This window comes from Barbus barbus, assembly GCF_936440315.1.
Source record: "Barbus barbus genome assembly, chromosome: 9".
NCBI classification, from domain to species: Eukaryota; Metazoa; Chordata; class Actinopteri; order Cypriniformes; family Cyprinidae; genus Barbus; species Barbus barbus.
In genome coordinates, this window is record NC_136737.1 from 8,650,343 (window position 1) to 8,673,222 (window position 22,880).

The 22,880-nt window shown below is 38.1% G+C and overlaps 1 protein-coding gene across 2 annotated transcripts in view; it reads right to left on the minus strand.

Moving 5' to 3' along the window:
* LOC306874988 (uncharacterized protein) overlaps positions 1 to 22,880 on the minus strand; it is a 172,322-nt gene that overhangs the window by 6,158 nt on the left and 143,284 nt on the right. The window contains exons 1-3 of one of the 2 annotated variants that reach the window (XM_079425336.1): positions 5,912 to 6,226; positions 5,358 to 5,489; positions 165 to 464 (exon numbers count right to left, since the gene is read on the minus strand). In XM_079425336.1, coding sequence (XP_079281462.1) covers positions 165 to 464; positions 5,358 to 5,489; positions 5,912 to 6,212 — 733 coding nt within the window. In that variant the 5' untranslated portion in view covers positions 6,213 to 6,226. Of the gene's footprint in view, positions 1 to 164; positions 465 to 5,357; positions 5,490 to 5,911; positions 6,227 to 22,880 lie in introns of those variants that run through there. The other variant, XM_079425335.1, reaches the window with a different exon arrangement.

The following is a 22,880-nucleotide window of genomic DNA, read 5'->3' on the forward strand; positions in this document are numbered from 1 at the left end:
AAACTTTATAATAACCAAAGACAGAAACACACTGAAGACTGAAATGATCTGAGAAAACATTGAAGGGAGTTGAAACATTAAGCAGTTTGAGCTGAATTCACTTCAGAAAAAATTAATGACTGAGGAAGAATGTGATCATTATTATTCTGACTGGAACGACTCACCTTCAACAGAAACCATGAATCTTTTGTATAAGGTTTCTCTGCCTCTTCTGATCTTCAGAGTATAAAGTCCAGTGTGTTTAGTTGTGAGGAAATCGATGGTCAGTGATCCAGACATCTTGTCCAGCTTCAGTCTGTTTCTGAATATCTCATCAGGACCGTCATATGTATTCATCGCTCCGTTCTCTCCTCTGATTTGAGCTATGAGAGTGTCTTCAGTTCCAAACAGCCACTGTATCTCATCACCCTTCTTTATATCAGTCTCAGAGTTTAGAGTGACATAATCTCCCTGCGGTACGGACCCTGACAGCAGCACATAGAAACAGAGAAATGAGGAGATAATTATTGAGTTTGTAAATGAACATGTCAGTATCATTTAAGGACTGAGAAGATACCGTCTGATTCTTCATATGTGCTTCTAATAATCACTTCACCTTCTGGAGGACTTTTACTAAAGATCTGTAACAATTTGCAATAATATTGCATGAGTTAACAGGAATTAACTGGTTCATAAAATATGTTCCACTGAAAAATGAGGTTTTAGTTAAAGGAACAAACTTGTTTTTAAACTGTTCTTTCAGGTAAATACTAATATTCAGCTCTATTCCATGTGATGACAGCTTATAATGATGTCCTTCACAAAGTTGCCTCCACAAATCACAAAGAATAGGGGTGTAAAAAATATCGATACACGTGGTATCGCAATATTTTGTTTGACGATACTGTATCGATTCTCAAAAACTGAATATAGATATTTAAAAAAAACAAAAACAACGTCATACAGGATTCATGGCAGTATGTTTCGTTTTGAGTTCATATCCCGACCGCTAGATAGCATTCTTCATCTCTGAACTTAAACAGTGACAGGAAACACTAGCATCAGGGCACTCCACTAATGTTAGCGTTAATATAGTTCGCTGCCAGTAATGGAGGATGAAAGAATTGTTCCAGTTCTCGTTTCGGTGTACAAAGCTGAAGTGTGGAACCATTTGGGCTTTTGTGGTAATGTCCGCCCGGGACCACGGCGTGAGCGCCACCTCGGTTTCGCCGCTTGCCACGTCCAGGCCCTTTCACACAGGACGCGGCATGCGCTGCGCCTGCCGCTGGGTTCAGCGCAGTGTTAATTTTGGCAGGCATTTTTGATTTAGTCTTAGTCTTTATCTTGAGACGAAAATGCTTAATAGTCTTAGTCACATTTGAGTCTTTCATAGTTTTAGTCTAATTTTAGTCGACGAAAAGTCATTGCATTTTTGTCAACTTTTAGCCATTACTTTTAGTCAAACTGCAGTTACCAACATTTATTTTGGAAGCTATTTATTTTTGTAGTATTCAAACAAAAATAGTCATTAATTCTTCTCTCTTTAGACCAAATCAATTAAGCTTAGTTATGAGAAATTTGAATCAAGGATTGAATTTGGAAAAACTGGAATAAATTTAAATTTTTTGGTAGAGATATAAATTAAACTCATTTTTCAGATACAGTAGGTTTACTTAAGTATACATTTATTTAACACCTTTTGTTGGTTAACATTTATGACAGATAATTAGGAATGCTGTCCATTTAAGACGGAAGGTATGCATGTAATAGCCTACTGACATACATTCAGTTTTCACCCACCTGTTTAACTTAAACCATAACGGACTGTATTTCCGTGAGATACTCTACATGAGAGACATTTGGACTGCTGTGTGTGTATTTGAGCACTGAGAACTGATCGCGCGCTGTATGAGAACTGAAGAAGTGAAGCGTGCGCGAGAGAGCACTTCTATCAGCGCGTTTCCGCCTATCGCACCTTCACTGACTTTAAGTTAATCAACAATGAATTGTGACTCCCGGGAAAAACGGGACGTCTGGTCACCCACTCCCTAACCCTTTGGGTGCTGAGGCCATTGTTTCAGATTGCTAGTTCGCGCTTTGGTAGCCCCTCCGTCCACTGCGGCTGCCATGCAAACGCACCTTATCCAATGACAGAGACGCACATTTTGAAAGACAAGACAGTTAACTTAGCCTATAGGATGTATTTTGAATGTCCGGTAGTCCTCAAATAACATTTTAGTCCCGTCTTGTCTTGTTAATGAAGACGCGCATATTTTTCGTCTTAGGTTTTATCATCAAATATTAGTTTTAGCTCGTCAACGTCTCGTCTTAGTCACAGAAAAAAGGTTCGTTGACGAATATTTTTCGTTGTCGTCTTCGTCGACGAAATTAACACTGGTGTGCGCAGCCCTTCAGATACAAGGCGATTTGCGATATGCTCGCCAGAGCGAAGTAGGCGGAGTTTTCAAAAAATTTAGGTGGAGTACTATACGTCTAGTCATTGGATTGTTCTTCCACCTTTCGGTCAGCAGCAAAACATGTATCTGTCCCGTGCTAAGAAGCGAGCGATAGCAGTAGCCCTGCTAGTAATAAGAAGAAAGAGAGCAGCAAGAAAGAAGAGGCTGTGGGTGCATTAAACCCTGAGGTCCAGAGAACAGTTTGGGGAATTCAGGCTTGCAAATGAGCTCCGTTTTCACAGCGACCGGTTCCAGGTGTACTTTCGGCTCAGTAGGGAGCAGTTCGACAGCTTGTTGACCAGAGTCGGACCTAGAATCTCAAGGATCCATACAAATAACAGAATTACTATTGGCCGCGCGGGGAAACGTCAAGGAGCGCAGCGGCAAAAGTTGAACTATTTTGAACTTTGACCACGGCGCGCGCGCAAGCCATTGAAATGAATGGATTTCATAGCGCAGCGCATGCCGCAGCACATCTGTATTTATTTGATTGTTTTACAATTGTTTTTTCTTTAGGAATCCTGCAAGCACTTTATTTTTCATTGATACTAAGCAGATGTAATTTTTTGTTCAGATCAAAATGTTATGATATTGTTTATTACAATTGTAAACTTAAACTGTGAACCTTTAAAGCAGGGTCTAAAAATATATATGGTCTTTTTTTATAAAAATAGATTTTATACATACGTTTAACCAAAGACCACTTTAATTTTTCCCTCTTGACTCGTACTGCATAAAAAGTGGTTCAGTAATGTTGAATGTTACAGGGACTGATTATTGCAAATGCAGATCCCAGTGTGTTCTGGTTAAACAATTTTTATTTATTTATTGCTAAGGTTTGCATATTGTGATGTGTTCTTAATGACAGCTTTCCTAAAAATATATCCTATTCCTAAAATAATAAATATCCCAATATATCACCTTGCTTACAGTATCGCAATATATCGTATCGCAACCCCTGTATCGTGATACGTATCGTATCGCCAGATTCCTGCCAATACACAGCCCTATTAAAGAAAAACCAGAAAATGAGTTCATGTGCTGTAAGTCTTCTGAACTCATACAGCAGCTTTCTGTGCAGTTTAAGTGTTTGTTTACTGAAACTCTTTGCTGTAATTCTCAAATATTATCTTTCATACTCAAACACGTGTGTCGAGTTCATCTATGAAATATTCAGTCAACTAATTCCCTCTCTCATGTTTGTAGCTAATACATTTTGTGTTTCATTTCAGAGCTTTAGTGAACGGGAAGATGATCAGTGAATAATTACTCATATTTCTGTCTGTTCACACACAAACCATCACATGACCTGAGAAGACTTTGAATATAGTAAACGAGTCACATGATACTTTTATGACAGATGACACTTAATACTTAAAACTGTTTGACAGACATGATCGCTACTCTACTGTTGTATAGAAAAGAGCTCCATAATGTTTATCCAGATATCTTATTTTGTATTTGACAGAAGTAGTAAAGTCATACACGTTTGCAATGACTTAAAGGTGGGTAAATGACAGAATTTATATTAATTATCTATATCCCTTTATGGGAATAAATGTAACACTTTATTTTATGGTCTCTTAACTAGTTGCTTATTATCATGCATATTACTAGAATATTAGCCATTTATTAGTAGTAATTAAGCACATATTAATGCCTTATTCTACATGATCTTATTCTACATCCCAAATCCTATCCAATACCTAAACTTAACAACTACCTTACTAACTATTAATAAGCAGCAAATTAGGAGTTTTTTTTTTTAGGGAAAAGTCATAGTTCATAGAGAATAAGTGTTCCCTATTCTAAAGTGTTACTGAATAAATAAATACCACTAACTGTCCAGACATGTTGAGATATATCAGCTGAATTATAAACATGAGCGTCATTTACAGTAGACACACAAACACTCTCCATATCATTTTCTTGGTTTTCAGTTTAGAGTTTCTGTAATAATAGTTTATGATGTTTAAATGAACAAAGTGAATGAAGCTACACACAATGATAAAAACAAACACATGTGAGGTGCTATGAAAGACTCAGGATTCGTCCACACGAAGCCAGATTTCTCCCTATCCGATCTTTTTTTTTTGCCTCAAATTCCGTAAACACGGAGTCGTCTCAGGAAATATCTGCGTAACGTACACACGGAATCACTGAAACCGACTGAAAACGATGTAGTACACATGCCAGACCAATATGTGGCGCTGTAATTCTGTCACAGAGATACACAAAAAAACAGAGAAGAAGACTTGGACCATGTGCGTAAACCTTGCGCGCTGAATATAAACTAACACACAAAGCAGAAGATTTTGCTTTAATAAAACTAATGAGCTCAGTAGGTTCTGCAGCACGAACACAGGCACGTAGTCTGACATTGTTGTTGTTGTTGTCGCTGTTATGTGACATAGCGGTGTCTGATTAGGGGCGAGACGTGGGCTGATGACGTCATCGTTTCAGAAAATATACGGATTCGCCGTCCACACGAAAACATGAAACCGGCGTTTTCAAATTGATCCACCCTGGGACCCGGTTTCAAAAATGATCGGTTTCACTCTTCGAAAACGCCGTATTCGTGTGGACGAAACGCCTATACGGTAAAAAATTTATGCGTATACAGCGAAACGCGAATATGATTTTAGGCCAGTTTCTGCTAAATATCTCAACCTTCAATAGAAGAACAAAAATACATAACACAAATAGACAAAAGACGGGTCTTAAATTCATTTTAAAGAGACAGAGACTCAGTAACTCAATACTAGACAATCACACACTTCATTAATTACTTCATCAATTCCAAGCAGAACTTGTGGTTAAAGTAGAAATGTTGACTGAAAAATCATACTATACATTTAAACTCTACTGAACCACAATAAAGCTCAATGTTTTTTCTCTTGCTGTATCAACTGTAATACTTACATGTTTGGCTCGGTAGATTAGTGGTCCTGGGGCGAAGGTAGTACATCACACCAGCAGCTACAGCTACAGACACCAGAACAGCTACAACTATCCCTGCTACAGCACCTGGAGACACACCTGGATCTGGAACAGCTAAAGAGAGACAGACATTAGTGTGAACAAACACTAGAAACATCAGCACTATATAACCTGTATATCTGTCAAGTAAGTATTTATGTTAATGATTATGATACTTATAGTACATATAAACAATTTTAACAACTTTTAAATTAAAATTATTTAAAAGTTTATCTGATGCTCGACAGCAGCTACCACAGTTCTATATTTACAGGCGTCACTACTTTTATACAGTTCACAACAAATTGTTTTAGCTAATGAAAGGTCTGAGGAAAATATTACGAGCTCTTTAAGTTATAATAGGATATTATTTTACAATGAAGTTTGTTATATTAAAAGGAAAGTTCTACCTCATCATTTGGACCCTTTAATGTCACATTATCTTATTCACAGACAGCTGATAAACAATCATAACTTCAAAACACTTAGTTCCTCACCACTGACAGTAACAGTGAATCTCTTGTATGAAATCTGTTTGTTGCTGCTGATCTTCACTTTATAGTGTCCAGAGTCTGTGGTTCTGGTGTTTGTGATGGTCAGAGATCCAGTCTGATCCAGCTCCAGTCTGTCTCTGAATCTCTCATCAGTATAATTTAATGGTGAGCTCTTGGCCTCTATATCATGTTTAGCTATGAGTTTTCCTTCATCTCCAAACCTCCACACTATCAGCTCATTTCCTTGTAGTTGAGGAACATCAAGAGTGACAGAATCTCCCTCTGTCACTAAAACGTTCTTCATTACAAATTTAATAGCATCAACAAATGGAGACTCTACAGAAACAGATTCACAGATAGAGGTTAAACATTGAACACTGTTACCAGCAATACATGTTTCACTGTTTATTAGTTTGTTTATGATTACAGCATACGGCACATGCAGATTAATAAAAAAAAAAGTTTGATATGTACCACAATATGCAGTCAATTCCTTTGAATCATATTTCTTATAACAGCACAGGAACACTTCAATGTTTGTATTACACAAATAGAAGAATTAAATTTCATAGATCTACAATACAGTTTATCCTGCATTGGTCTGTTTTGGAGCTACTGTAAATGGTGTAAAGAAACTGAGCAAAATATCTGGCCATAATTTGATATGTATTTCGTCCTAGAAATAACATTATCACCTTTGACATCAAGCTGCTGTTCTTAATATCAGTCATGTGATCACCTGCGGACCAATCAAAGCTGTGATGATATTCTGAACAACAGCATGGATATTGGCAATAGTGCTGTCAAATGATTCATTGCATCCAAAATAAAAGTTTTTGTTACATAATATATGTGTATACTGTGTATATTTATTATGTATATATAAATACAAACACATGCATGTATATATTTAAGAAAAATATGTTATGTTTATATATTAAATATATTTATATATCATATAAAAGAATATGAATATATAAATGTATAAACGTGTAAAACTGTGTGTGTATGTATTTACTTATACATAATAAATATACACCGTACACATGCATATATAATGTAAACAAAAACAAAAACAAATAAATTAAATAAAAATAAATAAATCATAAATATATATATAAATATATACACACACACACACACATACTCACCATTGACAGTAACGCTGAATTTCTGATATAAGGTCGTATCGCTGTTGCTGATCTGTAGATTATAAAGTCCAGAGTGTTTGGTTCTCATGTTCTTGATGGTGAGAGATCCAGTCTGATTCAGCTCCAGTCTGTCTTTGAATATAACTGCATCTTCATATGAGCTCTCAGTTCCCCTGGTTTGAGCAACGAGTGTTTCTCCAAACCTCCACTGTAGCTTAAGAAATCCCTTAACTTTAGTAGGATCGGGGTTTAGAGTGACAGAATCCCCCTCCATCACTGACACTGACTTCACTTCATCTTCATCAGCACCAAAGACTCCTGGAGAATAAACAGAAACAGTTTCTCAAAGATTAAACTCATTAAAGCATGACATATTTGAGAAATGTTCAGCTTTATGCAAACAAACTGGTAAAAAAAAAAAAAAAGACAAGTAAACCTGGCTGCAAACTGCAGACTGGGGCGGGGACACAAAAGTAGTCCCACCCCATAACTTCCTTCACTGGCTTGCTCATCTTTCATTGGCAAACATGATGATCCTTCTCATAAACATAAATTCTGAGGAGTCTGCACCCAAATGAAGTCTGACGCAAAGTTAAAATAGTTTTTCATTTTTTTATTAGTTTTTACTTCTATTGTCAATTTCTTAGTCCGATTCAGTTTAGTTTTTAATTTTGTTGCTAAGTTTTTTTTTTTTTGTTAGCTTAAGTTTTTTAGTTTGTGTGTGAGTGTGTCCCAGCAATGAGAGTGCACCCCAATGCAACCCCACTTGCTGGGATGCACTCACACACACACTCTCCTATGGCCAATTTATTGTATCTAATCCACCTAACCTGGATATCTTTGGACTGTGAAGGAAACCAGAACATCCAGAGGAATCCCAGGCTGACAAAGGGAGAACATGTAAACCCCACACAGAAAGGCATCCTGGTTCAGCCGGGACAATGCTATTGTGGCTAGACTGGATTAACAAAACTGTATCAAATTCATACAATATGTAGGTGATGTATGTAGGTAATATGTAATATGTAGGTAACCTAACAAAGGGCTACATGTAACAAACATGTTATAAAGTTTCCACACACGCTAGCAGGACAAAACTTAGAAAATTTACTTGTTGCCATATAGAGAAGAAATTGTGATCCTCAAAAATAAATACTTTTTTTTTTATTATTATCTTAGGAAGATAATCACTGAACACTTATTTAACCGGAGCAAAAGTAAATTTCTTACTAAAGCCAATTTTCTCAGTTTTTTGTGTTTTTGAAATGAGACAAATCTACTATTATTTTAATCTCCTAACCTGTTATAGCAGTTTAGATAGTTCTTTAATGCTTAGCTAACCAGCAGAAGACACAAGCCTGGAAAGTAAAAATGGCTTTTCTAGATATCTGTATTTTTACTAGTTTACTAGTATCAATTATTATTTTGTTACTAGTAAAAATGCGAATTGCTGATATCAAGAATTCAGGTATTACTAGTTGAAACATTAATTATTTCTGATATTTAAAAATGCATTTCTGAAATTTCTGATAAATAATTTCTGATAAATAAAACGGCTTTCTTACTAGTAACTATCCTATTCATGATATCAGAAATTAACATTGACACAAGTAGTGACAATCGAATTATTGATATCAAAAATGAAAAAAAATTCTTATGTGAAATTGGAATTTCAACTGCTCATGAATGTGTTCAGTTATAACATAATAACGAACTCAAGCAAATACATTGGCCAATGCGCACTGCTGTTTCCAGTGTTGTGCCGAAATCGGTGACCTATCGAGAACTGTGAGCAGGGGTCGCTGTTCAGCAAATGTTCTTGTGGGAGCGCGCACGTTAGTTCAGTCGCTGAAGACGAATGATCAGCGTCAGAGGAGACAAGTCCTGCTGGAAAACATGTTTCATGTCTTAAGACTAAAGAAAACAAGCTAGATATTGTAACAAGCATCTAAATTCTTATATAGAAAAGAAACGAAGCATTAATGCTGCTGTTGTCTGCTTATCTGTTAGCTTACTACTAAGAATGGTTTCCTTATTAGATGTTATGTAAAACATATTCCGATTATCTGATAAATATAGGTCTTATCTTTACTCTTATTATTATTTACTGTAATTACTCAATGTTGGAGATCTACAGTTTGTTCCTTACAAATGCATGATTGTAGTTGGCTAGGGTCACTGAATCTGATAAGTAAAAATTCATATATCATTAACAATCAACATGTTACCACTCTTTCATAACTGACTATAAATGTTTCATAAAGTGACTCCATGATGTGTGAGCTCCTCTTCTTTCTATTTTACATAAAGCGTATTGATTAGATATTGATATATTGATACAGTAGGATCTGACAGGTTAAATTTAAAGCAACTGAAATGTTAGCCCTCTTTATGGAGGAAGGAAGGAGGAGGAAAGGGGTGTGTGGCCAAGTACGGTGACCCATACTCGGAATTTGTGCTCTGCATTTAAACCATCCAAGTGTACACACAGTAGTGAACACACACCCGGAGCAGTGGGCAGCCATTTATGTTGCGGCGCCCGGGGAGCAGTTGGGGGTTTGGTGCCTTGCTCAAGGGTCTCACCTCAGTCGGTGTATTGAGGGTGGAGAGAGTGTTGGTTATTCACTCCCCCCACCTACAATCCCTGCTGGACCTGAGACTCGAACCCACGACCTTCAGGTTACAAGTACAACTCTCTATCCATTAGGCCACGACTGCCCTATCCATTAGGCTACGACTATTTATTGCATGTGACTACAATGCTTAATAAAGTGACTTATGTGATGTATCAGCTCCTCTTATTTTTCTCATTTAAACAAAAGTTGTTTGATATATAGGCTATATACTTGTTATAATATGTAAAGGTATTATGTGATATCAAGAGAAGAAGCAGAACTTAAATTAAAACATTTATATGTATGTTTTGTAGCTTATAGCTTTATTCAAACTGATTTTTTTGTACACATTCAGTGTGAAAAAAGCAGATTGAGAAGGAACTCCTTTGCCCAACATGCATTTATCTAGTTACCGTTCACCCAATCCATTTAAGAAATTTTTTATTTAAAAAGTGCAGTATAAACCTTTCAAATTGTATGTAGTTTATCGAGATTAAATTAGTATTTGATTGTGAAATAGTGTTGTAAACTTAAAAAAAAAAGAAAATTAAAGAAATAAACCATAATAAATAAATAAAATAAATATATAAACCATAGAACTCATGTGGGACAGTGAACATTTAACATACATGTATATAATTATATTATACTACAGTATGTATGCTATTTGTTTTGTAAAAGGTTGATATGTGAGCAGAAATTACAACAATTTAAGTTATTTACAGGTACATAAAAGTCTTATTTAGCCTATTTATTCAAACACTTTTTTTTATCCTACTTTTTTCAGACTATATAATAACATTTGAACCCAATCATAACTTATCTATAACTTGACTTGTGAAATTAAAATGAAAACTATTCTATTCTAGGAAAACTCTAGAAGGCAGAAAAAAACTCATGAAGATATCTCTGTAAAATATCATTTTACTCTGTAAAATTTTAATGGTTACAAATTCTTAGTAATATGCAAACATAAGTGTAAAATAAAAATTGTATGATCAATAAGTCAAGAAAACATTACTTTAACTCATCAAAATAAGTTAAGCAATTCTTATTTTTTTTAAGGTAGGTTCAGCTCATGTTTTATTTGAATGTTTTTAAGTAGGGCTGGGCGATAAAACGATAACGATATGTATCGCGATAGACACGTGAACGATATCAATAAAAAATGTGTTCGATAAAACGTTCGATATTTTTTATTCTTCGTCGGAAGAAAACAAAGGCTGCGAAGCAAGTTTGGTTGCATTAACAAAGGCACTCGCTCTCTGGTAACCTAGCAACGCAGGGAGTGACACGCTAACAGCCAATCATGTAGCAGTATCATGTTTGGTTGCGCCATATCGTTGTCTCGTGTCTAAGTGCGCACGCGCGGCTGAGAGTGCACGTCTGCAGCCAGACCTGGCTGGTCTGCTGGATTCCTCTTCATAAGCAGAAAATGAGTGCCGCAGCGAGCGAGGAAATTGTAAATAAAAGAGAAAGTCAGCTCCCAGTATGGCAGTTTTTAGGATATTATAAGTCTGACCGTAGTCAGACCAAATGTCGTCTGCAAATTATGCAAGACCGTCGTCCCCGCCAAGACTGGTAATACCACGAACTTGATGTACCACCTTAAAAAAAATATCAATAATTATCGATATCGACCGATATGAAACACTGATATCGTGATACAGTTTTCAGCCATATCGCCCAGCCCTATTTTTAAGTAATTTTATGTAATTTAAGTTGAAATTACCTATACATCTAAGTTAACTGTACAGTGGTGAAATTTCAGCAGTGTTAGAGGTGCAGTAACAAACCCTCTGAATGATAACTTAAAAAAAGCATGCATCACAGAAATTAGCTTAGTGAGTTTTTTTTTTTTTTTTTTTTTTTTGGTAATGATTTCTGTAATGTCTAATAATTGGTGACTGTTCCTCAAAAGACAAAAATAATAAACCTATAGGAAAATGGAGAAATCTTTACATCACTTGAATGAGTTTGAAGAACATAGGCTTATAAACAGAGTAAGAAGGGGTAACATTTTAGTATATAATTTTTTAAAGTCGTGACGTATTGTCAAGTATGGTGACCCATACTCGAAATTGGTGCTCTGCGTTTAACCCATCCAAGTGCACACACACAGCAGTGAGTAGTGAACAAATGCACACACACACCGTGAACACACACCCGGAGCAGTGGGCAGCCATTTATGCTGCGGCGCCCGGGGAGCAGTTGGGGGTTCGGTGCCTTGCTCAAGGGCACCTCAGTCGTGGTATTGAGGGTGGAGAGAGCGCTGGACATTCACTCCCCCCACCTACAATTCCTGCCGGTCGGGGGCTCGAACTCGCAACCTTTCGATTACGAGTCCGACTCTCTAACCATTAGGCCACGACTTCCCACAAAAGGAAGTCGTGGCCTGTCACACATTAACACTAGGGATGGGTATCGTTAAGGTTTTAACGGTATTACTACTCTTATCGATACTGCTTATCGATCCGGTACTTTAACGGTATTCTTATCGGTACTTTTTGTTTTACTTTGTTTCTTTGTTCATATTCTTACAGTATCTTATCTTATGTATATAAAACACTAAAAATGCCTGCACTTCATCAATTTGTAAATACACCAGTGTGCAGGTATTTTTAGTGTTTTATATACATAAGATAAGATACTGTAAGAATATGAACAAAGAAACAAAGTAAAACAAACTGACAAATACAATAAAACAAACACACAAACGAAATGAAATAAACAGTGCTTTCATTTTTCCATGAAGGTCTACTAATATTAATGTTCAGGTAAGTAATAGTTACAAAAGTAATCAGATGTAAATGAGCACTGCATAGTTTTCACTGTATGTACTGATAGATTCATGCTTATTAAAGCTATAACGTTGTTCAGATTAAGAGCTGCGGGTGATTTTCTCTTTGCATTTTGTTCTTTGATTAACATTGATGGCTCAAGCTCCAGTCTGACACTTTAAGACAATATACTGACACGCATCGGATTTTCTCCCAACTGTTCTCGTCCACTTAAAACATAAAAGTGAAGACTCTCATAACCGGCCATTTTGACACATTGTGTGTGTATTTTTTGGCATATTTTTGTGTGTTATTTCGACGCGCCCGAAGCTCAAAGTGTGCTTGTCCGTTTTGGAGCACGCCGCCGCGCAGGCACACGCGCGCACACACATTTCAGCCTGGGGAACAGCAGATTGTACTTTCAACGTTTTACTATCAAATATGTCCTGCAATGTAGCAACAGTAAAGACGGCATTTTATAACAATCACTGATTGAGCTGATTCAGATGTTAAGTTTTGATTCGGAGGAACGAATCCGCGCCGCTATGAAGGGAAGGGAGTTGTGCTAGAAGAAATGCGGCTATAATCCTTGGAAGCCAAAATCGAAAAAATAAATAAATACTTAGCTCAATATAACAGCCACAGGCCTAAAGTGTGAGCAGATGTTTGAATAGTTGGTTCTCTCTTCTATCATAATTAAACAGGACTTTCATGTTGCGTGTGCTGAAGCTCCGCGTGAGCGCGATCTGGCTTCTGAATTGCGCATAGCAAAAATGCATCATAGACAAATGTTTGAATATTATTGCACATAAAAACAGCTGGCGACATATATATATATAGATATATATATAGAGAGAGAGAGAGAGAGAGAGAGAGAGAGAGAGAGAGAGAAAGAGAGAAACAATAAATGTATGTGTGTTTTCTTAATTTCTCCAATACCGACAGAAGTACCGATAACGTCAGAGCTTATCGATACTCCGGTCTTTCATAATTTAGCCCCGAGACCGATTTAATACCGAGTTTCGGTACCCATCCCTAATTAACACAGTAACATTTTGATAGTTAATGCTATATGAATTTTTACTTGTCAGATTCAGTGACCCTAGCCAACTACAATCATGCATTTGTAAGGAACAAACTGTAGATCTCCAACATTATTGAGTAATTACAGTAAATAGTAATAAGAATAAAGATAAGACCTATATTTATCAGATAATTGGAATATGTTTTACATAACAAGAGCTAAAACATCTCATAAGGAAACCATTCTTAGTAGTAGGCTTACACATAAGCAGCATTAATATTTAAATTATTTTCTATATAAGAATTTAGATGCTGGTTACAATATCTAGCTTGTTTTCTTTAGTCTTTCCAGCACCACACTGACGCTGATCATTAAGAAGACACAACCTGTTTTCTCTCCTCCCTTCAGGCAGACGCTACAGATCTCTGTGCACTAGAACATCTAGGCATAAAAAATTTTTTTTCCCCCATGCCATCTCCAGCCTAAACAGCTAACACAGGTGTTATTACATGTGTCCTGTAATTCATGCCTCTAATTCATTCCCCATCTCTAATTACTGCCTCTCTCTCAAGTACTATGTTAATTCATATGCATATTTTCTATACAGCTGTATATATAGAGAAAATAATGCACAAATCTGAACATAAATCTTCTGTTCCAGATTCATACACATTATTATTATTATTGATAAGTCTTATTTAAATGTTTCTGTTCTCAGGTCAGATATGTATGTACACATGTATGAATGTGTGTATGTATCAAGAGCTTCTTAAAAACCACAACAAATTCCTTGTGTGTTTGCGCACACTTGGCAAATAAAGCTGATTCTGATCTAACGTGCGCGCTCCCGCCAACACATTTGCTGAACAGCGACCCCTGCTCTCAGCAACAGTATTAACCTGTTAACTGTCAGTTCCACTTTTTGAGTATAGGCCTGAAAATTACATTTCCAATTTAAATTGTTATAAATTTTGAATGGTTTGGAGCAGATACTTAAGGTTGGTCTCTTTTTAAAGAAGACACTTAGCAGATTTTCGTAGAGGTGAAAGTTATAAAAAGTATATTACAAAAAAGTTATGGAAGTTTTAGTTTATGGAAATATAAAATGTAAAAATTTTAATTTACATTTTATATAGAATATATATTTTACAAAACATGTTTTACTCTAAAACTGCTAGAAAATAAATAAATAAAAAAATCTGAAAAAGTTGTGTTTCAAATTTGAGGTTGATATCTCAAAAAATGAGCTTTCAGTGAAATTTTGTTTGGGCGTAGAACCAAGCTTTCCCACTAGATGACCATCAAACCCCATTAGTAACCATATAAGGGCGGCTCCATTTCCATATATGGTTCGAGTGATCTGTTTTTCCTTAATTTTCTCAATATTTATAACGTAGACATCAAATTCAGAAGTATTAAGGGTAGTATGGCAGTATTTGATTTCAATTCAACCTCTAAAAGGGGAAGTCGTGGCCTAATGGTTAGAGAGTCGGACTTGTAATCCAAAGGTTGCGGGTTCGAGTCTCGGGCCGGCAGGGATTGTAGGTGGGGGGAGTGAATGTCCAGCGCTCTCTCCACCCTCAATACCACGACTGAGGTGCCCTTGATCAAGGCACCGAACCCCCAACTGCTCCCCGGGCGCCGCAGCATAAATGGCTGCCCACTGCTCCGGGTGTGTGTTCACGGTGTGTGTGTGTTCACTGCTGTGTGTGTGTGTTCACTGCTGTGTGTGTGCACGTTGGATGGTGTTGCGTTTATTACGTCATGGGTGTTTAGCGGCAATGTAACGCAGGTTAAGAGGTGGGAGGTTCATTTACCTGATTGGAGCACGGGCCAGTCAAGAGTTGAAACGTGGACCAGTAAAATCCCAAAACAGTGTGTTAAAATCCAGTAATGAATGAGCACGGGCTATAAGCGGGAGCGAGTACTAGTTTTGGCATGTTGTCTCGTCAGGAGAGATGCGCCACCGGTAAGCTGCTGTTTTATCCATTGAGCTGCGGTTTAAGTTTGTTTGTCTGTTTACGCTGCCGCTGTGCTGCCGTTGGGTATGTGCGCAGTTTGTATGCTTGATAACTGTTATTTGGTTAAGCTGATAAAATCTTGTTTGCGGTCTGATGGTTAACGTTGTCGGCTCAATAGTATCCGTGGCTATATTCCAGTAAATGTTTGAAATTGGAGCGTTTCACTGTCACACGACTTATTTCCTGTTTGTGGTGCTTGATGGGTAATGTAGTTAATCGCTCTACATTGGTAATGGATTGCTATGCTCAGCATTGCTACTTAAAATTACACTCACTGTCTTTCACTTTAGGCCAACATACTGAGAACACATTTGTGGTTTTGGGTTATTGGTTTAATGTGTAACATTGATATTCATGTACATTTGGTGTGTGTGAAATTGCTGCATTTCTGTGTTTAGATGTATGTGCTTTGCTTAGTCATTCAGTTTAAACACTAAGTATATTTATAATATTAAATAATGACTATATTTGGAATTTATATTTTTATATTATTCAGATTTTATGGTATATTATGTATGTGGCTATCAATATTGTTGTTTACACTATAGTTTTTCTATTTCTACAGGTTTATAACCTGCTATTTGTGGACTAATCAACTGCATGTGAAAAAATTAAGAAGAGTAAATAAAAAACCACAATGAGTCATAACAACGTGTCCTCTCCTGACGCCCCGTTCGGTGGGGAGATTCTTATAGAACCGAACAGTTATACACCGGGCCCCACTGCACTGGATTGAGTGCAGTAAAAAACAGCCACGAACTGCTTCATTAAGGAAGCTCAATCAACCCAGGATTAGCTGGCCTCTCACTTCTGACTGACCCCAAGTTTATCATCAAGTTTATCACCAATCAAACTGCCCGTTGATCAAGGATAAAAGAGTGTGTATACACATTGGCAGTGACCGCTCTCCAGTCAACATAAAGGGAGTAACAATGACAGACTTGGAAAAGCTTAAAAGTGTGCGATCAAGAGCACAGGCTTCATTCACCAAAAGGGCTCATACTCTCACTAAACCGGGACTCTTGGAACCGACTGAAGTTCTCAGGGAATGGAAAATTTTCAGGACAGACCTTTCTAAGGTCACAGATGCAGGACATGAGTATGCTGAAGCCCTGAGGGAATCAACGGATGAAGAGGTCATAGCATCTGCAAACCAAATTGATGAAAAGACAGCAGAGTGTGAGAACCGGTTCCTCGAGGTAAAGAGAGTCACCCAGGAACCCTTTTGGACCAGCTACGCAGAGGAGGCGTTTATTAAGCAGGCTAAAACAGCTGATTCGGCCATCACTCAGGCAGAGGAAGAGGAAGTTAACCCTCGGAAGTCAATCAAAGACCGCAGGCTAAGGAATAGAGGTCTTGAAAGAGAGGTCGCTGAACTCGGAGAAATGCTGGTAGAGTGGAAGGAGTTGGTTCCTGGTCCGAAAGAATTAGATCTCAGGATACGCCACAAGACACTAAGGAAGAGGGTCCTGGCGTTGTCTGACAAACTGGAGGAGGACGAAGCAGACCAAGTAAAGGGTAGAGAAAGAAATCTGGGAGATGATGGCAGCGCGGTTGGTGATCTGATACAAGATGCTTCTTTCCTCTCTCTCCCTGACAGGTCTGCCGATCTCAAGCTGAAGCCCAAAACGTACACGGGGTCATTGAACATGATTACCCGGCCCCTCTTACAGCAAAGCAGCCCTGAAAGGACTAAAGGAAACCCTAATCTCAAGCCTCAAATCAGCCTTGAAAGAGCACGGCTACCCACTTTTTCTGGTGACATGAGGGACTATTACCGCTGGAAGACTGAGTGGGAGGACCTACAAGAATTGGGTAACCCACAAGGTGTGGAATGTATAAAAAAGTTCCACTTATTAAATAGTCTCCACGAAAAGGTCAAGAAGGATCTCGTCCTATCTAGCTGTGGGTCCGCCGACGATATGTTCAGGCTGCTGGACAGCAAATACGGGAACAGAGCAAAAATAGTCCTAATGATCACCAACGAGGTCCAGTCTCTTCCCCCCGTCAAAGGAAACAATCCAAGAAGAACCATTGAATTGATCCAGGCTGTGGAAAGGGCACTGTACAACCTCCAGATTCTTGGTGAAGAGGACGCCGTGAAGAACCGTGTTGTTGCCCAGTCTCTTGAAAGCAAGCTTCCCAGTTCACTCAAGAAGGAGTGGATTATACACAAAACTGACCCGGTAAACAGGTTCTCTCCACTGTATCATTTTGATTGCCTCCTAGGATTCTTGAAGAAGCAGGAAGAGATTCTTGAAGAGCTGGATCAGTTGGAGTCAATTCCTGCAGATAAAGGCCCTGTGGAAAAGGGTGCTGCAGACTACCCAGATAAGAGGGGGAGGAAGGCTTTCACTAAATCCACAGCAGGTCAGAAGGATGACTATCCCAGCTGTACTGTCTGTGAAGATGACTCCCATGCTGGCAGGCTATTTGCGTGCAAGGTCTTTAGAGAGCAAGATCTCTTAAAAAAAAGGGCCCATTTGAAGAAGCTAGGGTTGTGCTCCAAGTGTTTGCGGCACCACCCCAAGGATGGGAAGGGATGCACACCCAGATACCTCTGCCCAAAAGTAGACTGTCGGAAAGGAGGGGTGTCGGACCACAATTACCTTCTGTGTCCTAAGCCACCGACTCCAAAGAAGGACAGCAGTAGTGAGGAGCAGAGCACCATAAAAATTGGAGTAAAGAAACTTGGTCTAACCAACAAACAAGAGGAGTTCCTGGCAGAGCTTACTCCAGAACAAAGGGAGAAATACAAGAATGCGTTCTCAAACAAAATATCATCAACTGTATGCGCCAAGGCTGGAGATAGATTGCAAGAACATCCAGTGGTGATGATGCTGATGGAAGTGACGACAAACTCGGGTTGCCTTATTGGTTCCCTAATCGACCTTGCATCTGACACCAATTATATCACCAATGAAACGGCCGATCGCCTTGGACTGTGCGGTGAGAACATCAGGCTTATAGTCCATGGAGTCGGGGGGATGAAGAAGACTGTCCTGACCAAAAGATATTCCCTGCGGCTAAAGGTGAAGACATCCAAGGGAAAAGTGGCAGAGCACAAAATTCTCTGCTATGGCCTGGAAAACATCGCGGAGGTGACTCAATTAGTCACTGCCGAGCAATTGCAGAAGTTCTTCCCCAATGTACCCAGAGACGAACTGGTCCGTCCCACAAAGATTGACCTCCTTATCAGTCATCGGGAAGGTCGTCTTGTTCCCCAGCCAATCAAGATTGTGGGAGACCTCGTTCTCTGGGATGGCCCGTTGGGAAAGACTGTTGGGGGAACCCATCCCGATCTCATTGAGACAGTCGATTTGGCCGTGTACCACTCTGAAACTCACCTTGCAAGGACCATGAGATCAGCCTCGATGACGTATAAAGAGACCATCATACCTCAAGAAGAGGAAGGAAATGCGCTTGTCCGGAGCACTGCAACCACCAACAAAGAGGTCTTCGAGTGGTTCAGGTGGGACAGCATCGGAGCTGCGTGCAGTCCTCAATGTGGCGGCTGCAAGTGTGGCAGGTGCCCCCCTGGAGGAAAAGAAATGACCCTCAAGGAAGAGCGGGACCTGGAAAAGATAAAAGAATGCCTAACATACGTGCTGGCGGACAAACACAGCAACTCTCCCCACTGGGACACAGCTTATCCCTGGAAGACAGACCTCACAACACTACCAGACAATCGGCAGGCAGTGGAGGCAACCTTCAGAAACACGGAGAAACGTCTGGAGAAGGAACCTGTGTGGAAGGCTGCATATAAAGAACAAATACATGAAATGGTTTTAAGAGGGGCTGCTGCAAAACTCACAAGGGAGGAAATTAACAACTGGGAAGGACCTAAATGGTACATCAGCCATCTGGTTGCACCGAACCCACACTCCTCCTCAACTCCTGTGAGAATTGTGTGGAATAGTAGCCAAGAGTTCCGAGGCATAAGTCTAAAATATAGCTGCGAGCAGCGATGACGGGCCCAAGCCGTCAGCATACGCCACCCCGGTGGCATCGATAAAACGGTGCCCAGCGAGCACAAGCATCACAGTAACCCTCTGGCAGTTTGGTTTTAAGGGATACGGCAATTAAAGGGTTAATCCAAACCATCAACTCTGTGAAACACACACACACACAGAACATATAAAACTTTAAATTCTGTGAAAATATATTTTTCATTGGTAGTTGATGTTAGTTAATGCATTTACTAATGCTAACAAATGAGAAATTATTATAGTTACCAAAGCTTTTAATGATTTATAAGCATTTTTTAATGATTTATTTTTCCATTAACTAACATGAATAATTTTTTCTAACACAAATTAATAAAGTAAAAAATATATTGTTAATATTTAATGTTATTTGTGAATTAACCAATGTTAAAAAACAACATTATTTAACTGTTGTTAATTTACATCATTAATAAATATATACCATTTAATGTTGATCAAAATCAATTCCAAAATGTGTTAATATATTATTAAATTTTAAAGTTTTATCTTTTGAACATGACTATTTTTCTAATATAAAAAATATTTTGTTCATTGTTAGTTCATTGTAAGTTCATACTATCAATGAAGAATTAACATACTGTAAAATATATATTTTTCATTGTTAGTTCATGTTAATTAATGCATTCACTACTGTTAACAAATGAGACTTAATTATAAAGTGTTATCAAAACCTTTAATGCTTTATAAGCATTTTTTAAGGATTTTATTGAGATGTTTAAACAGACCCTCTCTCTCTCTCTCCCCCTCCACACTCACTGAACTCACACAGTCAGTCACCCACCCAGTCACCTACCGCAAACATTAGAAGCACAGAGACAGGAGAACTCTGATAGTTTTTAAATTTTCTCCTCTGCATAGTGTATTGTAAATTCATGAAATTAATCACATATCGTCAGACTGTATTGTTCTGTGTATGTAATTTTTTATGAAGTGTTTGGAAGCTGCTCTTAAAAGAAAAAAAAAAAAGAAAAGTTTTCTCTTTTTTACTGTAACTTTAATAAATTGCCATTAAATCATCGTTCAAGATATCCTAAATCCGTCCGCAATTTAGCATCTTCAGTATTTTGGCATCATAAGAAAAAATGTTTGGTGTGATTTCCGTGTTTCTGTTTGGAGGAGTATGAATTTGTTTACAGCTCGTTTTTAAAAAAAAACCACATTAAAATAAATATAGCAGACTTCCTGTTGGTCGTAGCTAATGACTGTAAATTAGAAAGTTGTCCGGATTAATAAGAACAATTTATGTACCGAGTTTGGTGTCTGTAGCTATCATTATATATATATATATATATAATCATTAATAATTATATACCATTTAATGTTGATCAATATTAATTCCAAAATGTGTTAATATATTATTAAATTTTAAAGTTTATCTTTTGAACATGACAATTTTTCTAACATTAAAAAGATTAATAAATGCTTTTAAAAAAAATTTTCTTTGTTAGTTCATACTATCATGGAAGAATTAACATGCTGTAAAAATATATTTTTCATTGTTAGTTCATGTTAAATAATGCATTTCCTAATGTTAAGAATTGAGACCTTATTATAAAGTGTTATCAAAATCTTTAATGATTTATAAGCATTTTTTTAAGATTTTAAAAAACAGACCCTCTCTCTCACCCACTGGCTCAATCCACACAGTCACTCACACAGTCACTGACAGCCCACCCCCACCCCCACCCCTCACTCAGATGCTGGCTGGCAGGGAGCTCTCACTCAGAAGCAGCTTTGATAGTTTTAAAATTTTCTCCTCTGCATAGTGTATTGTAAATTCATGAAATTAATCACATATCGTCAGACTGTATTGTTCTGTGTATGTAATTTTTTATGAAGTGTTTGGAAGCTGCTCTTAAAAGAAAAAAAAAAAAAAAAGAATTCTCTTTTTTACTGTAACTTTAATAAATTGCCATTAAATCATCGTTCAAGATATCCTAAATCCGTCCGCAATTTAGCATCTTCAGTATTTTGGCATCATGAGAAAAAATGTTTGGTGTGATTTCCGTGTTTCTGCTTGGAGGAGTATGAATTTGTTTACAGCCTGTTTTTAAAAAAAACCCACATTAAAATAAATATAGCCGACTTCCTGTTGGTCGTAGCTAATGACTGTAAATTAGAAAGTTGTCCGGATTAATAAGAACAATTTATGTACCGAGTTTGGTGTCTGTAGCTAAAACTAACCCCCCCATTTTTGACAAAAGGTGGCGCTATAGAGTGCCTCTTCCACGCCCGTTTATGAGCTTTTTCCAGTGTCTAACTATCATTAATACTCATATGTGTGTTGAGTTTCATGACATTCTAAACATGTTATCTGCCTCAAAATCACCAGAAACGAATTTTCAACTTTGACACGTTGCCATGGCAACATAATTTTAGATATCAATATTCCCTTCACAGTTTTACATCGGCCGTGTTTTGACATTATTCTGGTGAAGTTTGAAGCAAATCGAGTAAAAATAAGATGCTGAATTCAAAGCATTTTGAAAACAACACACTTCCTGCAGCCAGTTGGTGGCGCTATAACTTTCAGTCATAATAGTCACATCTATCCGATCGGCATCATACAATGAACAAATCACTGAAGTTTGATCTGCATCATACAATGTATGTGGACGTTATTAGGCATTTCCTGGGTCTCATTTTTCACCATAACTTCATCGCCTCGCCACGGGCAAACCGTTCGACATATCAAAAATATCTTCGCAATTTAGCGTCCCCAATGTCTTGAGATCATGTTCACCGAGTTTGGTGGCAATCGTATGGAAATCCTCAGAGGAGTATATCAAATTCCAAAGCATGCGCTTTTTAAACAGCCCTGAATAGCCGACTTCCTGTTGGGCGGAGCCTAAGACATGCTGCACGGAAGTTGTTCGGCTCAATGAGTTCTATATGTGTACCGAGTTTCATATGAATACGTGCAAGTATGTGTGAGCTATACATCGTGTTTTCTGACAATTTTCCAGGGGGCGCCGTAGAGCCCCTGTGCCACGCCCGGGTCCCAGCCTCAGCGGCGTCCTAATGGCCGCAGGTTCCAATGTGCGTGCCAATTTTCGAGAGTTTTCGGGCACGTTAAGGCCCCCAAAAGTGCCCGGATGATTGAAAAAAAAAAAAAAAAAAAAAAAATAATAATAATCCTTAGAAGAACAATAGGGCCCTGCGCCTTACTGGCTTGGGCCCTAATGATCTCCTTCACAAGGGTCCCGATGTACTCAATCCCATCAGAGGTGTCCTTTTGAGGTTCAGGAGTGGACTCCATGCCGCACTGGGTGATGTAAAAAAGATGTATAACTCAGTGTGGCTGAAAGATGATGAAGTTCACCTCCACCGCTTTCTCTGGAGAGACAACCCTGAGGACAACATTGAGGTGTTTG